The 19,268-nt window shown below is 49.9% G+C and overlaps 7 protein-coding genes across 7 annotated transcripts; 4 read left to right on the plus strand and 3 right to left on the minus strand.

Moving 5' to 3' along the window:
- The first annotated feature begins 137 nt into the window (after window positions 1–137).
- On the plus strand, window positions 138–2,374 carry PV09_06899 (uncharacterized protein). Its single transcript, XM_016360605.1, has 4 exons — window positions 138–730; window positions 837–925; window positions 1,009–1,715; window positions 1,840–2,374. Exons 1-4 carry the CDS (start codon window positions 712–714, stop codon window positions 1,853–1,855), a joined length of 831 nt encoding a protein of 276 aa, XP_016211591.1. The 5' UTR covers window positions 138–711; the 3' UTR covers window positions 1,856–2,374.
- A 377-nt stretch (window positions 2,375–2,751) lies between these two features.
- PV09_06900 (mevalonate kinase) lies at window positions 2,752–5,293 on the plus strand. Its single transcript, XM_016360606.1, has 2 exons — window positions 2,752–3,587; window positions 3,676–5,293. Exons 1-2 carry the CDS (start codon window positions 3,351–3,353, stop codon window positions 5,038–5,040), a joined length of 1,602 nt encoding a protein of 533 aa, XP_016211592.1. The 5' UTR covers window positions 2,752–3,350; the 3' UTR covers window positions 5,041–5,293.
- Window positions 5,294–5,419: 126 nt separating this feature from the next.
- On the plus strand, window positions 5,420–7,506 carry PV09_06901 (uncharacterized protein). Its single transcript, XM_016360607.1, has 2 exons — window positions 5,420–6,172; window positions 6,376–7,506. The coding sequence occupies exons 1-2, from the start codon at window positions 6,005–6,007 to the stop codon at window positions 7,291–7,293; spliced, it is 1,086 nt and encodes a 361-aa protein (XP_016211593.1). The 5' UTR covers window positions 5,420–6,004; the 3' UTR covers window positions 7,294–7,506.
- PV09_06902 (uncharacterized protein) lies at window positions 7,441–11,601 on the minus strand. The gene is made up of 2 exons (XM_016360608.1): window positions 11,395–11,601; window positions 7,441–11,333 (listed from the first exon to the last, which is right to left on the minus strand). The coding sequence occupies exons 1-2, from the start codon at window positions 11,509–11,511 to the stop codon at window positions 7,635–7,637; spliced, it is 3,816 nt and encodes a 1,271-aa protein (XP_016211594.1). The 5' UTR covers window positions 11,512–11,601; the 3' UTR covers window positions 7,441–7,634.
- A 1,067-nt stretch (window positions 11,602–12,668) lies between these two features.
- PV09_06903 (uncharacterized protein) lies at window positions 12,669–14,795 on the minus strand. The gene is made up of 5 exons (XM_016360609.1): window positions 14,528–14,795; window positions 14,240–14,478; window positions 13,439–14,176; window positions 13,157–13,386; window positions 12,669–13,097 (listed from the first exon to the last, which is right to left on the minus strand). Exons 1-5 carry the CDS (start codon window positions 14,772–14,774, stop codon window positions 13,010–13,012), a joined length of 1,542 nt encoding a protein of 513 aa, XP_016211595.1. The 5' UTR covers window positions 14,775–14,795; the 3' UTR covers window positions 12,669–13,009.
- Window positions 14,796–15,131: 336 nt separating this feature from the next.
- On the plus strand, window positions 15,132–16,893 carry PV09_06904 (uncharacterized protein). The gene is made up of 9 exons (XM_016360610.1): window positions 15,132–15,295; window positions 15,347–15,393; window positions 15,445–15,531; window positions 15,583–15,624; window positions 15,673–15,739; window positions 15,792–16,042; window positions 16,098–16,327; window positions 16,388–16,577; window positions 16,634–16,893. Exons 1-9 carry the CDS (start codon window positions 15,266–15,268, stop codon window positions 16,686–16,688), a joined length of 999 nt encoding a protein of 332 aa, XP_016211596.1. The 5' UTR covers window positions 15,132–15,265; the 3' UTR covers window positions 16,689–16,893.
- Window positions 16,894–17,134: 241 nt separating this feature from the next.
- Window positions 17,135–19,181, minus strand: PV09_06905 (uncharacterized protein). Its single transcript, XM_016360611.1, has 5 exons — window positions 18,490–19,181; window positions 18,315–18,439; window positions 17,963–18,249; window positions 17,639–17,914; window positions 17,135–17,588 (listed from the first exon to the last, which is right to left on the minus strand). The coding sequence occupies exons 1-5, from the start codon at window positions 18,936–18,938 to the stop codon at window positions 17,562–17,564; spliced, it is 1,164 nt and encodes a 387-aa protein (XP_016211597.1). The 5' UTR covers window positions 18,939–19,181; the 3' UTR covers window positions 17,135–17,561.
- Window positions 19,182–19,268: the final 87 nt, after the last annotated feature.

Genomic DNA, 19,268 nt, shown 5'->3' on the forward strand with positions numbered 1-19,268 from the left:
TGGCTGTGGCGGGAGCGTGGCGCTGAGGGCGAGACATGTGACCGCCGGCAGATACAGTAAGTTACGGTAACTTAGTGTAAGTTTTCCGTAAGGTAATTAAGGAACGGCCCACGTCTGGTTCTGGCTTTGGGCGGAGGCTTTGGGCTTCAACGCGGGTTTCAGCAAAGCACCATCAGCTGCTGCCGCGCTGCTCTGTGTGCTGCCGCCGACTGCTGCTGCTGCAGAAAGACGTCAGGCGCTGCGCTCTCTGTCGCAGCACATGTGCAGGCTGCGATCCTCTTTGGTTGGCCGCCGTTCCGAACAGACGTATCAAACCATGGGCGAGGTTTAATTTCGACGCAGATATTGCAGCGTCGACGAGCAAATCTGTGGCAAACACATCCGTTGCCTTGCCCCTTCTGTCTGTCTTTGCGCAGCGCTGCATTTCCCCCAGACCTGTCTGTTTGTGCGTTGCGCTGTTTCCGGAGCCTGAAATTGCGAGATTACGTCGGGCCGCGTTCGATTTCTCCCCTTCGCTTTTTAGTCCCGCGCTGCGCACACAGTCACACACAAAACCCATCAACTTCCCTTCCTCCTCTTTTTTCCCTCCCCTCTCCCCATCCCAGGACGCAAGCTCCAAGCGTACTCTTCTAAACACACTCGCAAACCAGAAACACGCCGCTTTCTCTGCAAGCCTCACAAACCCGCACAACCAGCCCAGTGGACGCTGTCATGGCACCAAATAAGTGGGGTAAGTTGATCTCATGCAGACCGCTCTAACTGGGAGTCGCGTACGCACACACAAAGGGCGGCCTCTCCTTTTCGTCTCTTACCAGTGCGACTAACATGTCGTGCAGACGACGAGTCCGAAGAGGACAGCACGCCGCCGACATCTCCCCCTCCAGTCGCGCGCAGAAAGTTCGACGATGAAGAATCGGAAGAGGAGGTGGGTCTTTCCCCCCCTACCACGCCTTCACTCACGCGGCTCCCGCGACACGGCGCCTGGCATGCTAACCACCATACCCTTAGGTTCTAGACGACTGGGAAGCTGCCGAGGATTCAGAGGTAGAGCGAGAGAAAGCTCGGAAGGCTGAAGAGGCCAAGGCCAAAGCTGCTGCGGAGGCCAAAGCAAATCACAAGACCAAATCGCAGCGCATAGCCGAACGTCAAGCCGAGAATGCACGGCGGCGCGCTGCAGAGCTTGAAGAAGACAGCGAGGAAGAGGAGACGGAGGCAGAGCGACGAGCGCGACTGCGGCGCACCGAGAAGGACTCAGACTTGCGGCACGCCGAGGATCTCTTTGGCGACCTGCAAGTTACGAACAACCGCCGGACTGCCAAACCCATCACAGCCACGGACCCCAATGACACCAGCAACGTCGTCGATCTGTCTAGCCTACCCATATTCAACCCGAACACCAAGGATCAGTTCGTCAAGCTGCGCGAAACGCTAACCCCTCTGCTGGCGGCCAACAGCAAGAAGCCACACTACACTCTGTTCATGCAGGAGTTTACCAAGGCCATCTGCAAAGAGTTGCCTAGCGACCAGATCAAGAAGATTGCCAGCGGCCTGACCACGCTATCGAACGAGAAGATGAAGGAAGAGAAGGCGGCAGAGAAGGGTAGCAAGAAGACGAAGGCCCAGAAGAACAAGACGACGCTGACGGCAGATCGGGGCATCAGTCAGAAGAGCTATGCAGATACGCATATTTATGACGGCGATGACGGCTTGGATGAGTGAGTCTTCCTTTGCTTTTTTCCCCTCTTCTTTCCCTTTCCCTCTCCACCTCTCTCTACACACAGGCCACTTAGGTATGCTTTCGGATGTATTTGGACACAACTAATAGCATGGGATATGCAGTGACGATTTCATGTGAGCGCGCCTCTCCAACAGTCTACGCCGAAAATCGACTGCCGCCTTCCGATCGATTTGATCAAGACTTTAACGCATGTAGGAGAGTTGGGGGGAGGGGGGGAGATCTTTCATTTCTCGGGATACCTCAGATTGTTTTGTATGGGCTTTGCCTGTTCGTACGGTTGCATGGGTGCCGATACGTATTTATATGACAACGGAAAAGCGTGTGAGTGTGAGTGAGTGATTCAGCAGTCACCATCGGCAAACGGTGTACCGGAGTGCATAAGCATTTTGTAATATGTGTAGTGGCAATGAGCATGATAGAGGGGGTGTATCGGCGTCCAAGCAGTGTTCACGCAAAAATGGCAAAAATTGGTCATGTATGGATTTCAAATTCAACATTGGGTGACGGGACAGGATATATTTTTTTGATTGCTTTTTTTCCCAATTCAGCTGTGCTTCGTGCACGTTGCACATACAAGATGCACAGCAGCTAGTAGTCTTAGTAAGGATAGAATGGTAACTTATGTTAACAGCCCAAGTTATGTGACTTGAGACAAGTACTTAGGCAAAGAGGACGACGGCTGGTCAAGTTGCCGCTGCCGTCAGTTTCGAGATATCCCCTCTGTGTCAGACATATTTGTCTGTAGGCGGGTCGGATGCATCAGACTCCTCACCTGGCTCACCGTGAAGCATCTGTCGACTTTGAAGCAGACAGCGGGGACTCTGGTCCTCAATGACGCGCAACAAAACCTCCAAATCCCGCACGCAGCCATAGCCTCGACGCAAGAAGCGAGCTAAGGAGCCTTGCTCAGCCCAAGCATGCGCCCAATCATGGGTGTGAATTATGTCAGTTGGGAATCTTGGCCTCGTCCCCAGCAATTTGGGCCGTCGACGCGTCTTGCTGCAGCAGTGGCGCTCCTCCTGCCCTGGATCCGAGCTGGCTGCACCCCTGGGGTAAATGCTGGATTTCTGGTTGCTGGGTGTTTTAGTGAGTGTGGCTCAGCGGGCAGCAAAACCACCAGGACGACGGATCGATCCAACACTTTTTGGGAGTCTCGGAGGTATCCTTCCTGCCATTGCTTCGTCATTCTTCTGTCCCCTGCATCAGCCGACTTGACCTTTTCGTTATTTCGTGACCGTTGATCCGGGACTCTGAATAGCGTTGGGAACGTTCTCCACACTGTTTTCATGACTGCGGCCACCGCCTCCTTGACCACGGCTACAACGGCACATCGTCAGTAAGAGGTGCAGGCAGGAGCATCGCGCACACTTCTGGGCTCAAAAGAAGTGTAGGATCAAGAGCGTACGAGGTTGCAACAAAAAAGGATTTAGGTTGAGAGAAGAGCTGGACTAGTGACAGCTCCCATCGCGACTTCCCGTGCTCAGTTCGTGGTAGACGTAGAAGGAGCCACGCTCAGGAGCGCACTTGCGCCTGTCTCCGCAGTCCTTTGGTCAGGAGGGCAGGAGCTCGTCACACAGCTGTCTAGCATACACACGCGATCTTGACGCCTCTCATGGCCGCGCCGGTCAATGGGCGCAACGGCCTGTCGAACGGTCACACAAACGGTGTTACGGCTTCGATAAGTTCGCAGGATTCACTGGTTGACGAAATGTCGGGCACGGCTCTGGCAGATCCGCCAAAGAGGCCTGATGCGAAGCGCAAGGTGTCGAGCCCTTTGATGCCTGCGTTCATGGTCTCTGCTCCGGGCAAGGTCATTGTATATGGCGAACATGCCGTCGTTCATGGCAAGGTCAGTGCCCCTCCAATGCTTCGTCTTCGGGGTTCTCCACGAGCAGGTTACCTGTACATTGAATGGATCGGCTAACAGGACCGAACAGGCTGCCATTGCGGCCGCAATATCTCTTCGTTCCTACTTGCTCGTCACTTTCCTCTCCAAGTCGAAGCGCACAGTCTCACTGCGCTTCCCAGACATCTCCTTGGATCATACCTGGAATATAGACGATCTCCCCTGGGCCGCCTTCACGAGACCGGACAAGAAAAAGTACTACTATGATCTAGTCACGTCTCTTGATGAAGACCTGCTCAAGTCGCTACAACCGCACATTCAATGCGTCTCCCCAGGCATGCGCGAAGACGTGCGCAAGATTCACCACTCCTCCGCTACCGCCTTCTTGTATCTCTTCCTCTCGCTCGGCTCTCAGAAGAGCCCGCCGTGCGTGTACACTCTGCGCTCCACAATTCCTATTGCTGCCGGCCTCGGCAGCTCCGCGACCATCGCGGTTTGTCTCAGCGCAGCGCTCCTCTTGCAGGTCCGCGCCTTGTCCGGCCCTCACCAGGACCAACCGCCGGACGAGTCTGAGAAGCAAATTGAGCGAATCAATCGTTGGGCTTTCGTGGGTGAGATGTGCATTCACGGCAACCCCTCGGGTGTGGACAACACCGTGTCTTCGGGTGGGAAAGCCGTTCTGTTTCAACGCAAGGACTACACAAAACCCCCTCTTGTGAAACCCTTGCGAGACTTCCCCGAGCTACCGCTGCTACTGGTCAACACTCGTCAATCGCGCAGCACGGCTGTCGAGGTCGGTAAGGTAGCCACCCTACGGAAGAATCATCCTGTCATTGCGGAGCATTTGCTCTCCGCGATAGATCAAGTGACACGTTCGGCCTACAACCTTATCACTCAGGATGACTTCGACCCCGACGATCCCAAGAACCTCAAATTCCTCGGCGAGCTCATCACCGTCAACCACGGCCTGCTCGTTAGTCTGGGTGTCTCGCATCCAAAGCTAGAACGGATCCGAGCTCTTATCGACCATGCAGGAATTGGATGGACGAAACTCACTGGTGCCGGCGGTGGAGGCTGCGCAATCACGATTCTCAAGCCGGAGACAATTGAGTCGGATTCGCCCACTTCAGCCAACGAAACCCCGCGCTTCTCAAATGGAAGGCAGACGCCCGGAGCAAAGAAAAAGCACAAATCGAAGACGCTCGTGGAGCTCGAGCAGAAGCTTAAGGACGAAGGCTTCGAGCTGTTTGAGACGACGCTGGCGGGTGACGGCGTGGGTGTCTTGTGGCCAGCCGTAATCCAGAATGGCAGCGGCGAGGAGGGCGGCGAGGAGATTGACCAAGAGAAGTTTTTGAACGCTGTTGGAAACGAAGGTATCGAAGCTCTTGTTGGTGTGCAGGCTGCTGGGCAGTACAGCGATGGGGAGAGGGAAGGGTGGAAGTTTTGGAGGCCGTGATAACGTTTTTCTCGCGTGTATGTTTGACGGAATGGCACACTGATATTCGCACGCAATGCCGTAGCTTCTAGCTTGTACTTCGTTTTGGGGACGAGCTGAGGTCCTTGTCTTGCAATGAGAGGAGTGCTCAGAACCAGGTGGACCAAAGAAAAGGGTGTTGGGTCGTACTATTACTATTAATTGCGCGAGCACCATTTGCATTTGTGTATCATACATACTTAATCCGCTAATACAAAAGAAATCAAATGCTGAAGGTGCACAAGAACCGCATTATAGCGACGGCGGGTTTTCTTTACGCTCAGATGATTGAGGTTGCAGCCCAGTACGTACATGGCCTACGCGTTGCATGCATCCCACACCTGGTGTCGATCTCGGCCATCGGAAATGTCTTACGTTTCCCCACGGAGGTTCGGGTGGAGGTCTTGCTTGCCGCCCGGATTACGGTAGCGGCCTTAACCCAGGAACCAAGCCAACGTCAGATTCTGACTTTCAAGTGCACGAGTACACCATGTGATCTTCATAACGCGAGATGAGGATGGTGGTGAATCGACGGGTCATGCACGGCGCGAGTCACTACCCCACGGGCGAACCTATCAAAGCGACATTAGGCAGCGTGCGGACGTCTTTTCGCTTCGTTCACCTGGTCCAGCTCGCAACCCCTCAATGAAATGGCATGGCACCTCCGCATGTAGCTCGCTGAGTCCGAGGCTGTATGGGACGTACGCCGTGGTACTTGCCCCGAACGGCGCCGCCTCCTCCGCAACTGTGATCCTCCTCCCCCCCAAAAGCGAATCTACAAGATCCTCGAATCCGCTGATTTTAAACGTCGCGTCCAGTTCCATCGCCAAAGAAGGAGGCGAGGGAGCAATACTCCTTGTTGTTCACGACATTGTTTGGACGCTGTGATCGGCGCGCGCCACTCGGGCTATCCAACAGAAATAAGTGAGAATCGAGAGCGTGCAATATGGCTGCGAACGAAGAGATACCGAAGAAATACAAGGCTGCCGTGTACGACAAGCCGGGGACAATCAGCACCAAGGTTGTCGAGCTAGATACCCCGGAGCCGGGTATTGGTGAAGTACTTATTCGACTGACACACTCTGGCGTGTGCCACTCTGACCAGGCAATCATGGTACGTTGACATGAACCGTTCAGTCTTATTCCTTCTTACTCTTCTTCTTCCTCTTCTTCCTCTTCCTCTTCTTCCTCTTCCTCTTCTTCCTCTTCCTCTTCTTCCTCTTCCTCTTCTTTTCCCTTTTTTTTGGGGTTGGCTTTGGAAATATATCTTTGAACGGATCTACCACTATCAGACATCCACTGCTGACGCAACTCCAGTGTGACCTATGGCCGTATTTTGAAAAGACGCCGGTCAACTTCGTCGGCGGCCACGAGGGCGTAGGCATCGTCAAGAAGCTCGGGCCGGGAAATGAGCACTCTCCCGTCAAGGTCGGCGACCGCGTCGGCATCAAGTTCATCCGCGGCACGTGCATGTCGTGCGTGCCTTGCCTCGAGGGGCATGAGTCTCAGTGCATCAACAAGACAATGAGCGGCTACCTTAACCCGGGCACCTTTCAGCAGTACGTCGTGTCTCCTGCCAACTATGTAAGCCCCATTCCGGACGGCCTGGCCTCGGACCAAGCCGCGCCGATGCTGTGCGCCGGCATCACGGTGTACACCGCGCTGCGGAAGACAGGTGCCAAGTCCGGCGAGTGGGTTGCCATCGTAGGTGCCGGCGGTGGATTGGGACATTTGGGCGTGCAGCTGGGAGCGAAAGGTATCGCGTACAGGATCATTGGTATCGATCATGGATCGAAGCGAGACCTCGTCATGAACAGCGGCGCGGAGGCCTTTGTCGACTTCACGCAGTTCGACGACGCGGGCATCGTCAAAGAGGTCCAGCGCATCACGGGCGGCGGCGCCAAAGCTGCCATCTGCGTTACGGGCAACAACAAGGCCTACGCGCAGGCTTTCGCGGTTCTCGGCAGGGGCGGTACGCTGGTGTGTGTTGGTATGCCGGAAGGCGAGCAGCTGCAGCTGGAGGGCGCCTACCCGGCGGCATTCATTCTGAGAGGCGTCAACATCACGTATGCCTCGGTAGGCACGCGCAAGGATGCACTGGAAGTGCTTGACTTTGCGAAGAGAGGAATCGTCAAAAGTCACCACCAGATTAAGAAACTGGAAGATTTGACAGAAGTGTTTGAACAGATGAGTCAGGGCAAACTGAACGGCCGCGTTGTCTTGGACCTTGACTAGACCGGTTGCGAGCTTCTCGAAGCGGACAATCACAGGACGACGAGATCAATCTTCAATAGCTATCGTCATGGCTCTGAACATGTTCAGACTCTCTGTAAGCGACGTAGCATGGCAACCTGCTCTACACGTTATGTCTTGGCCCATCTAGAATTAGCATTTATCACTGTGCCCCAGCGAACTTGATCATGAATTAATGCATTCCTGTTCCTATCATCAGTGTAGATTGTATGCAACAACCTGCGAGCAAGTTTTATGGTCGTACTTTCGTCTAATGATCGCCTTCCATTCGACATGCTGGACATGTGCTACACATATCTTACAAAATGAATCCATCCATTTCGTTACATTAAAGTAGTCCTGGCTCCTACCTCAGTCCCGCCTTGCCCACTTGGTAAATCGCCACTTCTTGCATCCACAAACTCCCTGTAGATCCTTGCTAACCTCTCTCTGTCTGCCATGCTTATACTGGGTCTTGTGCTTGCTAAGCTGGCTTGAATGTGGCGCCACTGAATTATGGGCTCCTTGCTCTGTTCGTTGCTGGTACCATTGACGCCCTGCGTCTTGCCTTTTACCGGTGAACCGGTAACGCTATTTGGCAGCGAATCATCTCCCGAATCGTACGATATGCTTCTGTGATGCCGGCTTGTGCCGCTGTTGCTGCGCTGCAACGGTGCTGGTGTCTGGACAATCGGGTTGGAGAGCAATTTTTGCTTCCGTCTCAAATTCTGCAGATCCCGGATCTTCTGCGCAACCCGAGCTCGTTCTGCGATAGCTTTGCTTCCCACTTCCTCGTCGTACTCCAATTCCGCATCACCAATCCTAAAGTGTGAGAAGTCTGGTAGCCCTTTCGAGCTATTTCCACTACCCTTGCTACCACCCTTCCCGAACTTGCTCGGGTCTAGCTCGCCTTCTCCGAGGACGTCATGGACAGCTTCGAGTTGCGCATTGTATACGACGGCTTGCAGATCCGCTCCTGAGTAACCTTCTGTCTGCTCTGCGACTTCACTCCAGCGTTCAGTAACTTCGTGTCCTACGCGTACCTTCTGTGCCACCGCCTTCAAAATGTCAATGCGGTCTTCAAGGGTGGGCATACCACACTCCAGAGATTTATCCAAGCGGCCTGGACGTAGCAATGCAGGATCGATCAGATCGGGTCGGCTCGTTGCAGCGAGCACGTATACGCCACTCAGGCCTTCAGCACCGTCCATCTGCGTAAGCAGCTGGTTTACGACGCGATCTGTAACACCTGTGCTGTCGTGACCTCGCTTCGGTGCAATTGCATCGAACTCGTCGAAAAACAGAACGCAAGGTCTTGCAGCCTGTGCTCTTTCGAAAAGATCTCTGACCGACTTCTCGGACGCACCGATGTATTTATTCAAAATTTCAGGTCCCTTAACCGAGATGAAGTTGAGTCCAGTCTGTGAGGCGATGGCGGATGCAAGAAGTGTCTTGCCACAACCTGGATATCCGTACAACAAGAGCCCAGACCGCAGCCGCAAGGGGCATTTAGAGAAAATCGGTGCATAGGTTGTAGGATATTGAAGGGTTTCGAGCAGCATTTGTCGCGTGTGCTTAAGACCTCCAATCGAAGACCACTGGACAGTTGATGTTTGAAGGGTAACATTGCGAAGAGAAGCCGGCGTGAAGCCCTTGAGGGCAGCTTTGTAGTCTTCAGCACGTAGAGTTAGGCTAGGTGTGTCCGCTCTTGTAAAAGATTTGCTGTCCGCAGCAGGAGCCAGGCTGCGAATAAGACATTCTGACCTTGCCCTTGAGGTTAGAAACACCAAATCTCCAGGCATGTATCCATCTGTTTGCCCTGCAATATCCAGGAAGTCGATGTCAGGTGCCACCGAAAATCCTGAAGGACCGTCTGAAGTGCCAGGTCGACTATTTGCAGGTGTGTCTTCAAGGAAGTGTCCTCTACTTCCACCTTCTAGATGCTGTGATCCTTTATCTCCGTATGCAAGTTTCTCAAGAACCTTTCTTCGGCCATCTTTATTCGGGGCTGAAAGATTAACAATCTCTCGCACAACATGTCCCCCAACAATTACGTTGTGAAGAGACTCTTTTGCCTGTGCAAGAGCTAGCAGCACCACGCCGCTTCCCATGGTGCAATACTGTCGCACCGCTGACGTCAAGCACTCACTTACGTGCCTGCTCCTTGCGTTGTCGCTGACTTCCAATTCAGTCTCCGCAGGGCATAATCTATCAAGATCGTCAAGAATGACAATAGATCGTCCGCCTAGCCGGGCTCCCCACTGTGCAGCCTGGAAAAGTCGGTTCAGCGTCTCTTTGATGGCGGAGACTCGGATTTCATCGTTGACCAAGCTACGGCATGAGAAGTAAAGCACATGGAACAGATATTGATCGCGCAATATATGGGCGATCAAGTGCGCAAGACTGGTCTTGCCAGCCCCCAGTCCTCCCGTGAGGAGAACAGAGGACTGTTGACACAGGTGTGTTTGGAGTTGTGAAATTGTGGAATCGATACCGACCAGCACGGGAGGGTTTTCAGGAATCGGGTCACCAAGCGACCAATTTCGTAAGGCGATACTAGGTTTGGGGACCTCTTGAACAACTTCCGCGGGTACCGTACGTTCAGAGCCGATGTACCAAACTACTGGAGGCTTTCTGCTCTCGTTCACAGAGCTCGTAGGATCGAATCGCAGTATACCGCCTGGCCAGACTATGTCGTCCTTCGCAGCTGCAGGTAGGATCATGCCGTCTGTCAACGGGCCCAGTAAAAGTCCATTTCCATCTTTACCGAATACGACCTGTAGATTCCTCAGAGATTCCTCCTTCTCTGATTTCGACTCACCACCAAACTTGAAGCCCGACCTAGTGACTGAGGATGAAGATGGGAATGGAAGAATCTTGATGGACTTCACAACTGGTTCTTTGGATCGGGATGACTCCTTCGAAGAATCAGTTTTTGAGGCCTTTGCCGCCTGGGGTGGAGCAGCTTCTACTCGAATGAGTCCACCAACAAAATCGCTGACACCGAGGGCCTGGCACAATAGCGTGGACAGAGCAATGTGACTAGAGTCTGGCGCATCCTCCCAAGAAGAAACTTTAGCGACAACTCTAGTCGCAGGTTTTTCGACTTCGGCGGCCTCCTTCTGTGGATCAACTGGCTCAAGGATGCCAGCTGGCTTTACAATGCCTACGGACACCCACGTGGCTCCGCGAAGAGCCTTCGTCAAGAGTTGCTCTTTGTCAATCCAAACTCGCAGGCCGATGTCCTTTTCGCTCTCTTCAAAATCATCAAACCATTCATGGGCGATGCTTCGACTTACGCCGCGAAGGAAAGTAATTCCCTTCGAAGAAGGCTCTTTGCTGCTCCGGTGCCGTACTGTACTCGCACCACTACGGCCTCCTGTGCTTCGACCGCCGCTTCGCGCACCTACGCTCCTGCTCTCTCTTGCCGATGGTTTTTCCGCCCGCCGAGTCTTGGGTGCAACGATGATCTCCGCATCAGGTGAGATCTTGATGAATGGAGAGTTCGATGCGGGCACAGGAACAACTGATGTCACAACTACATTTGCTGTTGACGTTGGTGATAGGTGCAGTGTAATAGGATGACTCGGCTGCCTCTCTTGCCCCTCGGGTGGTACATATGCCGGGTTTGGAAGAGCGCGTATTTGATTAAGAAAGTTGAGTTCAAGAAACTGTGCATGCAACTCAATCATTTCCCAGTCTGCAGGCGTGAGTGGCTCTATATTTATAGTGTGTGCTAGAGGAGGATCCAGATGCAGATTCACGCCGACCTTTTGACCATCCGTTACTCCAAGAAGGCGAGCAAAAGTGCTGTCAAGTTCTACGAGAGGGACCTCTTGTTCTCTTGCAGTGCCTGCGGCACTACCTCTAGTACCGGATATGCCATCACGAGTGACTATGGGCGCAAGCCTGCGCTTGCTTTGCATGCCCGTCCAGCCCACGAAAACGGACTTGGACGTACTTGGAGGCGGTTTGTCTGCCGCGCTGGTGCTTCGGGGGACGGCTTCGCGGTAGGAAAGTTCGACAACGACATTTTGTGCGATCTTTTCCTTGGCTTAGTATTCGCCATGTATGGTATGATCAGAGTTGTAAAGGAAAACCTACTGCGTTCGCGTTCGTGAGGATCGCAACCAGATTCGAAGGCAGGTTAACCAAGCAGCTCTTCAAGCCGGGAAGCAGGGCTATTTCCGCCTGTGCAGCGGGCTTCTTCGCAGGTGCCATCTCTTGCTTGCGAGTTAAGAGATGGATGCTATGCCATGTTCTTGAGAAAAAGTTGCCCTTTCGAAGCAGAGATGCTGCAATTGGAGTTCGCGAGTCTTTCCGCCAGGGTTCATGCTGTCGCAGCGGGCCGAGGTGCTTTAACCGAAGCACGCGTGTTTGTCCACCTTTTCGGGTAACGCGCACATTCCCGTTAACTAGTCTCATGTGCGGAGAGGGGATCCAAAGACAACTTGAGATAAAACTTCGTTCACCATCATCCTCGTAATGATCCTGCACTCAGTACATATTATCATGCGAAGGTCAACATTCCCCTGGTTGTAAGCTTTGTACCGAAGCCTCAGACATAGCAAGGAGCCCGTATAGCGATGAGATTTAACTAGATCTCGGCCAGCTATCAGCTCTTATTACTCCTATGAAATCCGTCGATAGCACACCGTTTTCTCATCATTCTAATTTTTTCCGTTTTCCGGTTCATATACCAGCACTTTTAATGACTAAAGCGAACGAGTGCGATAGATTTGGTGCCGGAACTAAGCTTCGATGTTGAAATCACTAGACGCACAAGTAGGCACATATATAACCAAAACAGAAAGGAAGATTGGAAGCAATTATGAAAACAGAAGTCATATGATGCGAGAAGTCAGATGGAGACATGCACTGTCACTCTCGAATTGACACCAAAACTTGCGCAAAGTAAACCTAGCAGGCCGGATTAGATGCTCCTCACGAGCTCGTTGCCTTAAACGAGAATGTGAGCGGTTTAGACATTCTTGAAAGCTGACCTGAGAAGAACAAGGATCCTTCTGTGAATATTCTCTCTCCCGATTTACGCTACATGATTGGTGTCTCTCCTGTACAGCTGTCTAGTTTGGATAAAACATGACGTGGTCTGGAGAAGGCTTTACGACTGATGACTAGAAGGATAAATTCTAGAATGATAATAAATTTTCAAGTCATCTTTACGGTACATTCCAGGTTGTTGTAAACGGCTCCATCACGGGATTGAAGTGTATTCCTGTGAGACAAAAGATCAACCGAGGGAAGCCTTTCACCCATCAGTCCTTCGAGATTGTAACAATGGGCAGTTTCAATTTAAAATGCGTTTGGCTACACCATTTTAGATTTATTTTTACTTGGTCCATGTCCAATCTTGTCGAAGATGAAAATCATAGGCCACAATACATACCAGAGTCCATTTAGACATCCATACTCTCCCGAAGTTGCTGCAACCTTGTACATCCAGGAACACTGTGCCTAACATATTCCACGGTACAATGCTTTACCTCTCTTTATCAAAGAAACCTTCGGTGATCCGTTACCCAATAGTCAATAATTCAGACTATGGACGAAACTAAGTGTGGGATTTCTGATTGCACCGGATTTGTCCGAAGGTCAAGTACACGAAATTCGCGCCGCTGGATAAGTTCCATGGAATCAATGCTCTTTCTCCAATCATTCATGAGCATTAAACCATACAAAACTCTATGAAATGGTTTATTCACGTTTTCAAAGGCTTCACGTTAGCGTAAACATGAGGGCCAAGCCAGAATGGGAGGAAACAATCCCTCCAGAGCAGTTTGTCAGGACTGTGGCGTTATGGGTCATCAGTGGCGAAATCGCAGAAATATTGTATGAAACAACTGACCTGTCTGGAGTAAGCTCCATATCTAATTTGTGAATGATATGCCCAAAGCCGAGGCGTAATTCCAACCAGGCCAGATTCATTCCCAGGCACATTCGAGGGCCTCGAGAGAAAGGAACTAGCCATTTTTCAAGCTCGGGATTTTTAATCCAACGTTCAGGACGGAACTCAAAAGGCTCGGGGAAGATTTCAGGGTTGTAGTGCACGAATGTTGCACCGCATGAGACGATTGTCTTGAGAATGTTAGTAACGCACAATGTAGCGTCTTTGGGATAGGCTCCATACACCGCCCGGCACAGATATTTTAGCAATCTCTGCACCTCCTTTTGGCACAATACGAGGCAGACCAGTGGTAACCCCAACGCTTAACCGTAGAGCTTCTTTGATGACGGCATTGAGATAGGGCAAAGACTCGAAAACGCGTGCCTCAGGTCCTGATGAACCAGCGGCTTTCCATGCAGCTTCGACCTCTTCCTTAAGCTTCGCATATCTGTCTTTGGCTCTTAACAGGTGAAAAAATCCCACTAAGAATGTATTTCCAGTAGTATCTGATCCTGCAAACATCAATGCTTGAGTTTCTTCGTAAAGGCTTCCTTCACAAGGCACTTTGTTGTTACGGTAAGCCTCTTTGTCTAGCAAGCAGTGATATATTGTCATATTGTGTGGCAGATGATTCAGGTTTTCCGGATCATTTACTAAATCTCGGATTTGCGCTTTGATCATCTGCTGCATGTCTATGAGTCCACGTGTAGCTGGAGCAACAACTTTTGCGATATTCGGGGGACAATTGAGGATCATATCCTTGTACGTATGTGAGTGCCTAAAAAGCATGAGGGTGTCAATGGAAGCATCCATGGCTTCGAGCAGTGGTGCATGGAAATCTGGTGAATCAATCGCATCCACAGAGGCACCGAAAGATAGATATGTCACGATATCCATAGTCAGACATCGGAAGGCAAAGAACAAGTCTGCAGGTTTTCCAGACTTGCTCTGTCGTTCCAGTGCTTTGCAAAATGCATCAAGCTGTGCGAGCACAGGTTAAAACATGCTGTCTGGAAGGGAAAAAAAGTCGGGGAAAAAAGCTACCTTTTGCACAATCAAACCATGGGCTTGGGAGAGGGCTGTCGGGGAGAACATCTTTTTCATAACGTCTTTGCGCTCTTTTGATTCCTGGTACGTGAGAAAGCCAAAGGAGGATCTATCCTCACCCATACTGTGATACACCTGTTTCTCCTTGTCCCATCTATTTTTGTTATTGTAGATGTCATGGTATGCCTGTGGATTGGAGAAATGGAGCTCGTTTGGCCCAATTCTTACCACTTCCCCTAGGCTGAAGATTAATGCTTGAGACGTACTTTTGGGCATGGGTCATACCATATTTGCGGTGAAGCTCCTCGAGAAAATGGCAGAAGGAAATGCGCAATCCACATTCGATATAGCCCTTCCATAATCTTGTGGCAGCAGCCGCTGGCGGACCTGGGAATTTAGCGAGTGGATGCAAATACAAACGATATATGGTTCGCTGAAAAAGCCAAGTAACTATAGCAAATACAACCAGTGATGCCACGGTGATAAGCGGATTTTCCGAGGCGATACTAAACAGCGATAGTTTTGCCACCATTTTGAATCCGCTTGGGGCCCAGGACGGGGAAAGAAATTGTCGAGAATGGACGGCAGAAATCGGAGCCAGAAGCGGATTTTGGACGCAGCAGAATCTAAAGGATTTGAGAAACCAAAAATCGACAAGCAGTCAGGGTTTCGAACCGAACCAACTCATGTCACAATCTTGGCCAGCGAAACATTCCCAAGGGGGTGGTTGAGAAACAGAGCCTTGATAGCTAAGCGATCCCATTCGTGCAAGGGAGGTCTCGCCAGCCTGCGACACCCTATTTATCTCTATGCAGCAGATGGTCACGCGGAGTCACGCAATAGGAGATGCAGAAGAAACCTTGTCCAATTAATGGCGAATTATTCCGGAGGATATAATTCCTTTCTTGCCGGGCGGCTATGTCTATTAACCGCTCAACTAAGCATGTTTGGAAGCGTAAAGTTAGCGCGGCTCAGGGCAGTACATTCATTCATACTTTTATAAATTCAGCTTAAATATAATCCATGGCAGACATCTCTTCGAATATACACGTTGTCAGTACTACCATCGTCGTTGTCCCAGAGTGACGCTAAAGATCAGCCCAGGATACGAATGATGAGGACTCAAGCTTCGGAGATAGTGATATTCTCTCGTACGTTCATAGAGGCATTTCGAGATTGAGCAAAAATAATAGTTGTTGAAGGGATACTACATCCTTGAAGTCCTCCATATTGAATTACCACTATGAAAATGGAAGACGATATCATGCATACCGTAAGGGTTCATACTGGTAATTCCAAGAACGCGACGAGAGCTGGCGGGCTTTAACTGTAATTGTAAGGGGTCCAAACGATGAGCAAGCCGCCGATAACCTTGACATCGCGTACTATCTGCGTACTCCATTCATTTTCTTGCGCTAACAATCTTCAAGCCACCATATCTTCAACTTGACTTTAGGCGGAAAGTTATATCTGGCCCCTATAGGCGAGGATATCCATGTATGCCCACAATTGACATATAGGATGATGGCCAACTAATAGACGATCCAAGAGAGTCTTGGATGTCGGGACAGGTACTGGAATCTGGGCAATCGATTTCGCCGACCAGCATCCTTCTGCCTCGGTGATCGGGACAGATCTATCTCCAATTCAACCAACAGATATACCGCCGAATCTACAGTTCGAAATCGACGACTGTACAGAGGAATGGTTATACGCAAAAGATAGTTTTGATTTCATTCACGTCCGCTGCTTGTATGGCTCCATTGCCGACTGGCCAGCATTCTACAAGCAGGTGTTTTCGTAAGTTTGTCAGTCCGGAAACCTGCTTCTCACATTTGGCTAAGGATATTGTCAGACATCTTAAGCCAGGAGGCTGGATTGAGCAGGTGGAGGGTAGCGTCGTCCCCAAATCAGACGATGGAACAGTGAAACCAGGATCTCCTCTTCATAAATGGGGAGAACTCTCGCTCAAATGCGGCGATCTTTTCGGGAAGACTCTGCTTGTGGTAGATGAGGCAAAGCAGAATATAATTGATACCGGATTTATCGACGTTGTAGAGCACAGGTACAAATGGCCCATTGGTGGTGAGCTTTCTTCTTTGCGATTTAATCAGAAAAGCATAGAGCTGATAAGGATATGAATAGATTGGCCGCGTGATCCACACTTGAAAGAAATTGGCATGTATAATCGGTTATTCTGGGAAGATGGCATCGAAGGCTGGAGCATGTACTTGTTAACAAACGTATTGAAGTGGTCTAGGGAAGAAGTCATGGTGTATCTGGCACAAGTGAGGTCAGCGCTTCGCGACAGATCTATCCATGCTTATATTGAGATGTGAGCTTCATTTAAAGTGTAAAGTCTCCAGCATCGCATTGACTAACTGCGCATAGATCGGTCGTATATGGACGAAAACCCCCAAAACGAGAAACAGATACAGAAGGATAACGCTTTTTAGCTCAATTTATGTTTCATTTCAAAAAGATGGTCAGAACTACGAGAGATGAAGATTGTTAGATTTTTTCGTTCTTCAACTTTTCCATGCCGCTACATTATCAAATTGTTCTCGCGTCTTAAGGAAAATATAAGCAAACTTTGTGAGAAATTGAAGTGGAGTCTCTTTAATAGCGATAAATTCTCGCAACAATTTGTTTTGACCAGTAGAAATTGTTTTTCAAATTTCGGAACGGTGAAGAAGGGTATAATCTGAACAAATGCTCATTGGTTATTACTTAAATATACAAGTCAAAGTGGTCGTATGGAACTTGATAAATTTTTTGAAATGCATCAAACTCATTACACCATTAATTATGTGGCAAATGCTCCCTATGTAGACGTAAGAACAATTATACAACGAGGAACCAGAGATACGTTGAACTTTGAATCAAAATTTTCCGTTCCATTGACAAAGGTGACCCGATGAAATCGCAAGCGCTAAGCTACGTGGCCGTATTTTGATAACTTAATATAGATTTTTGAGAGTTGTGTCGCTATCAACCCATTGTAGCCTCAAATTCAAGGAATAACTTTCGCTTGGCAGTCTTGCTTGAAGAGCATGTAACGACTGTCATTTCATATTCAAAATATGAATTAAGGCCTGCAAATTTCATTTCCCTGCCGAAGACTGACAGGCAGTCTGATTTTCGAGTAACCCAAAAATGATGAGGTTATTTAGTGTTGAAACAAGCCGTGAATGTCCATAACGTCGGCTCGTCGCAAGCCGTTCCATCTTAAAAAGATGAACAGAATTAGAGGAGACCAGAAATAAGTAAGAAGATTTCATTCTTTGACGCGATCTAGCTTCTGCATGAGACGCTCGTACTACTCGCTTTCTCGTGGCCGATAAGGCTGCAGATTCGTTAATAATAAATGCCATAGTAGGCCGATGAATCACGTACAAGAGGTTTGGGAGGTGCATCGATCCAAGCAGCCATCTGATACTGCTGGTTGTGTGCGGCGGTAAGCTTCGTGTTGTATTTTTGGGTTCCTCTGAAGTTGAACAGGAAATTTACAGGGAACAGCGGGTTAAATGGGACCGCATTTTGTATCTCTTCGATCTCTTCGTCAGAGAGCTTTAAGCGCAAGGCTTCTGGCATCGACTTGACATGCTCAACGGTCTGGACTCCGACAATGGGGAACACATAGGTAGATTGATGAAAGAGGTATGCTAGGGCCTTGTGGTCGTTAACGATTAGATGGATAGCAAAGGATAGTGTACTCACCATTGCCTGTACTGAAGTGCCTTTCCGCTCGGCCAAGGTCTCTAGAACCTCGGAGATTTTGATATCTGCTTCCCTCGTTCCATAACCCTTACGAGCGTTTGGGTCTTTTGCTTGGTTCTCTCTTTGTTGTTTCGACAAAATCTGCCCGCCACCCAAAGCGGCCCATGGCATAATTGCCATTCCCTGGTCCTCACACATGGGGATGATTTCAGCCTCCATGTCTCTAAAAGCAGCATTCCATCTGCCTTGGTAAATAGAGAATGGAGTTAAGCCATGTTGACGAGCGTCTGGAAATCGAAATTAGTACATGTGAACATCGTGAATATAGCTCTGAATGGCAAAAAGAGCATACAGGCATTTGCTTTCACCACAACCCATGCAGGCGTGTCAGAAATTCCAAGGTAGAGAACCTGCCTAGCCATCACATATGCGTGAAGATGCGTCATGACTTCCTCCACCGAAGTCGCGAAATCCCACCTAGAATGGTGAATAAATAGAAACAAAACCAAATTGTTTGAGGGATTTACCAATGAACAAATAAGATATCGATGTAGTCCGTCTTCAGCTTCCGCAAACTATCCCGTATGGAAACATGCATGCTCTTAGCAGAGTTACCAGTAAAATTGCTCTGCATCGGCACTTTGTCTCTGTTGTAAGACTGATAACCAGCAGTGTACTTCGTAGCGATAACCATCTGGTCTCTCACCCCACGATCTTGCATCCAATCCCCGATGAGTTTCTCCGAGTCCTCCGAATTGTACACGTTCGAGGTATCGATGAAATTTCCCCCCAAGGAAAAGTAGGCATCAAGAAGCTTGAACGGCTCTTCATTCTTGCCGAATAATTCGGCCCATGAGCTCCCGATACTTATACCACCAAAGGCAATGGGAGAGACTTTCACTGACGCTGTAGGAGACAGTATTCGATGCAGGCCCAAAGGCGTCTCTGGTTTGGGAGGTGGTTCGAAAAATGACATTGCGATGGCGGCAACGGGCAAGAATCTAAGGAATTTAGGTATGAGAAAAAAAATTAGTATTCTTCCTCAGTAAATCGCTTTTTATATGCACATTGATGATCTCGATCGTCAGCTGGTCACAATTGGGCTAGGTGACATCCGCAGAACAACAAGAAACCTGGCATAAGCAATATGCATACACATTAGTCTCGGTACATAGCGAAAATGACGAATTGCAATTAAAGCTTCCAGGCAGAGCCTATTTTACCGGGAGAAGTAGGCAAATTCACTCAGTTAATTGAAGCAAACCAGAGCAGTCCTTCGACTGACCAAATTCAGCTAGCGTCTTCC

The sequence above is a fragment of the Verruconis gallopava genome, assembly GCF_000836295.1.
Source record: "Verruconis gallopava strain CBS 43764 unplaced genomic scaffold supercont1.25, whole genome shotgun sequence".
NCBI lineage: Eukaryota > Fungi > Ascomycota > Dothideomycetes > Venturiales > Sympoventuriaceae > Verruconis > Verruconis gallopava.

Coding starts and splice junctions, on each gene's coding strand:
- PV09_06902 (XM_016360608.1), bottom strand. CDS start 11,511: ATGGCACCTGCGAAGAAGCCCGCTGCACAGGCGGAAATAGCCCTGCTT. Junction 11,334..11,394: donor TCCTCACGAACGCGAACGCA/GTAGGTTTTCCT, acceptor GCCAAGGAAAAG/ATCGCACAAAATGTCGTTGT.
- PV09_06904 (XM_016360610.1), top strand. CDS start 15,266: ATGGCAGACATCTCTTCGAATATACACGTT. Junction 15,532..15,582: donor TACCGTAAGGGTTCATACTG/GTAATTCCAAGA, acceptor TGTAATTGTAAG/GGGTCCAAACGATGAGCAAG. Junction 15,740..15,791: donor CTATAGGCGAGGATATCCAT/GTATGCCCACAA, acceptor AGACGATCCAAG/AGAGTCTTGGATGTCGGGAC.
- PV09_06901 (XM_016360607.1), top strand. CDS start 6,005: ATGGCTGCGAACGAAGAGATACCGAAGAAATACAAGGCTGCCGTGTAC. Junction 6,173..6,375: donor ACTCTGACCAGGCAATCATG/GTACGTTGACAT, acceptor ACGCAACTCCAG/TGTGACCTATGGCCGTATTT.
- PV09_06899 (XM_016360605.1), top strand. Junction 926..1,008: donor ATGAAGAATCGGAAGAGGAG/GTGGGTCTTTCC, acceptor CCATACCCTTAG/GTTCTAGACGACTGGGAAGC.
- PV09_06905 (XM_016360611.1), bottom strand. CDS start 18,938: ATGTCATTTTTCGAACCACCTCCCAAACCAGAGACGCCTTTGGGCCTG. Junction 18,250..18,314: donor TGTGGTGAAAGCAAATGCCT/GTATGCTCTTTT, acceptor TTCGATTTCCAG/ACGCTCGTCAACATGGCTTA. Junction 17,589..17,638: donor ATGCACCTCCCAAACCTCTT/GTACGTGATTCA, acceptor ACGAATCTGCAG/CCTTATCGGCCACGAGAAAG.
- PV09_06903 (XM_016360609.1), bottom strand. CDS start 14,774: ATGGTGGCAAAACTATCGCTGTTTAGTATCGCCTCGGAAAATCCGCTT. Junction 14,479..14,527: donor GGAGCTTCACCGCAAATATG/GTATGACCCATG, acceptor TCTTCAGCCTAG/GGGAAGTGGTAAGAATTGGG. Junction 13,098..13,156: donor ATGGAGCTTACTCCAGACAG/GTCAGTTGTTTC, acceptor ATAACGCCACAG/TCCTGACAAACTGCTCTGGA.
- PV09_06900 (XM_016360606.1), top strand. CDS start 3,351: ATGGCCGCGCCGGTCAATGGGCGCAACGGCCTGTCGAACGGTCACACA. Junction 3,588..3,675: donor ATGCCGTCGTTCATGGCAAG/GTCAGTGCCCCT, acceptor AGGACCGAACAG/GCTGCCATTGCGGCCGCAAT.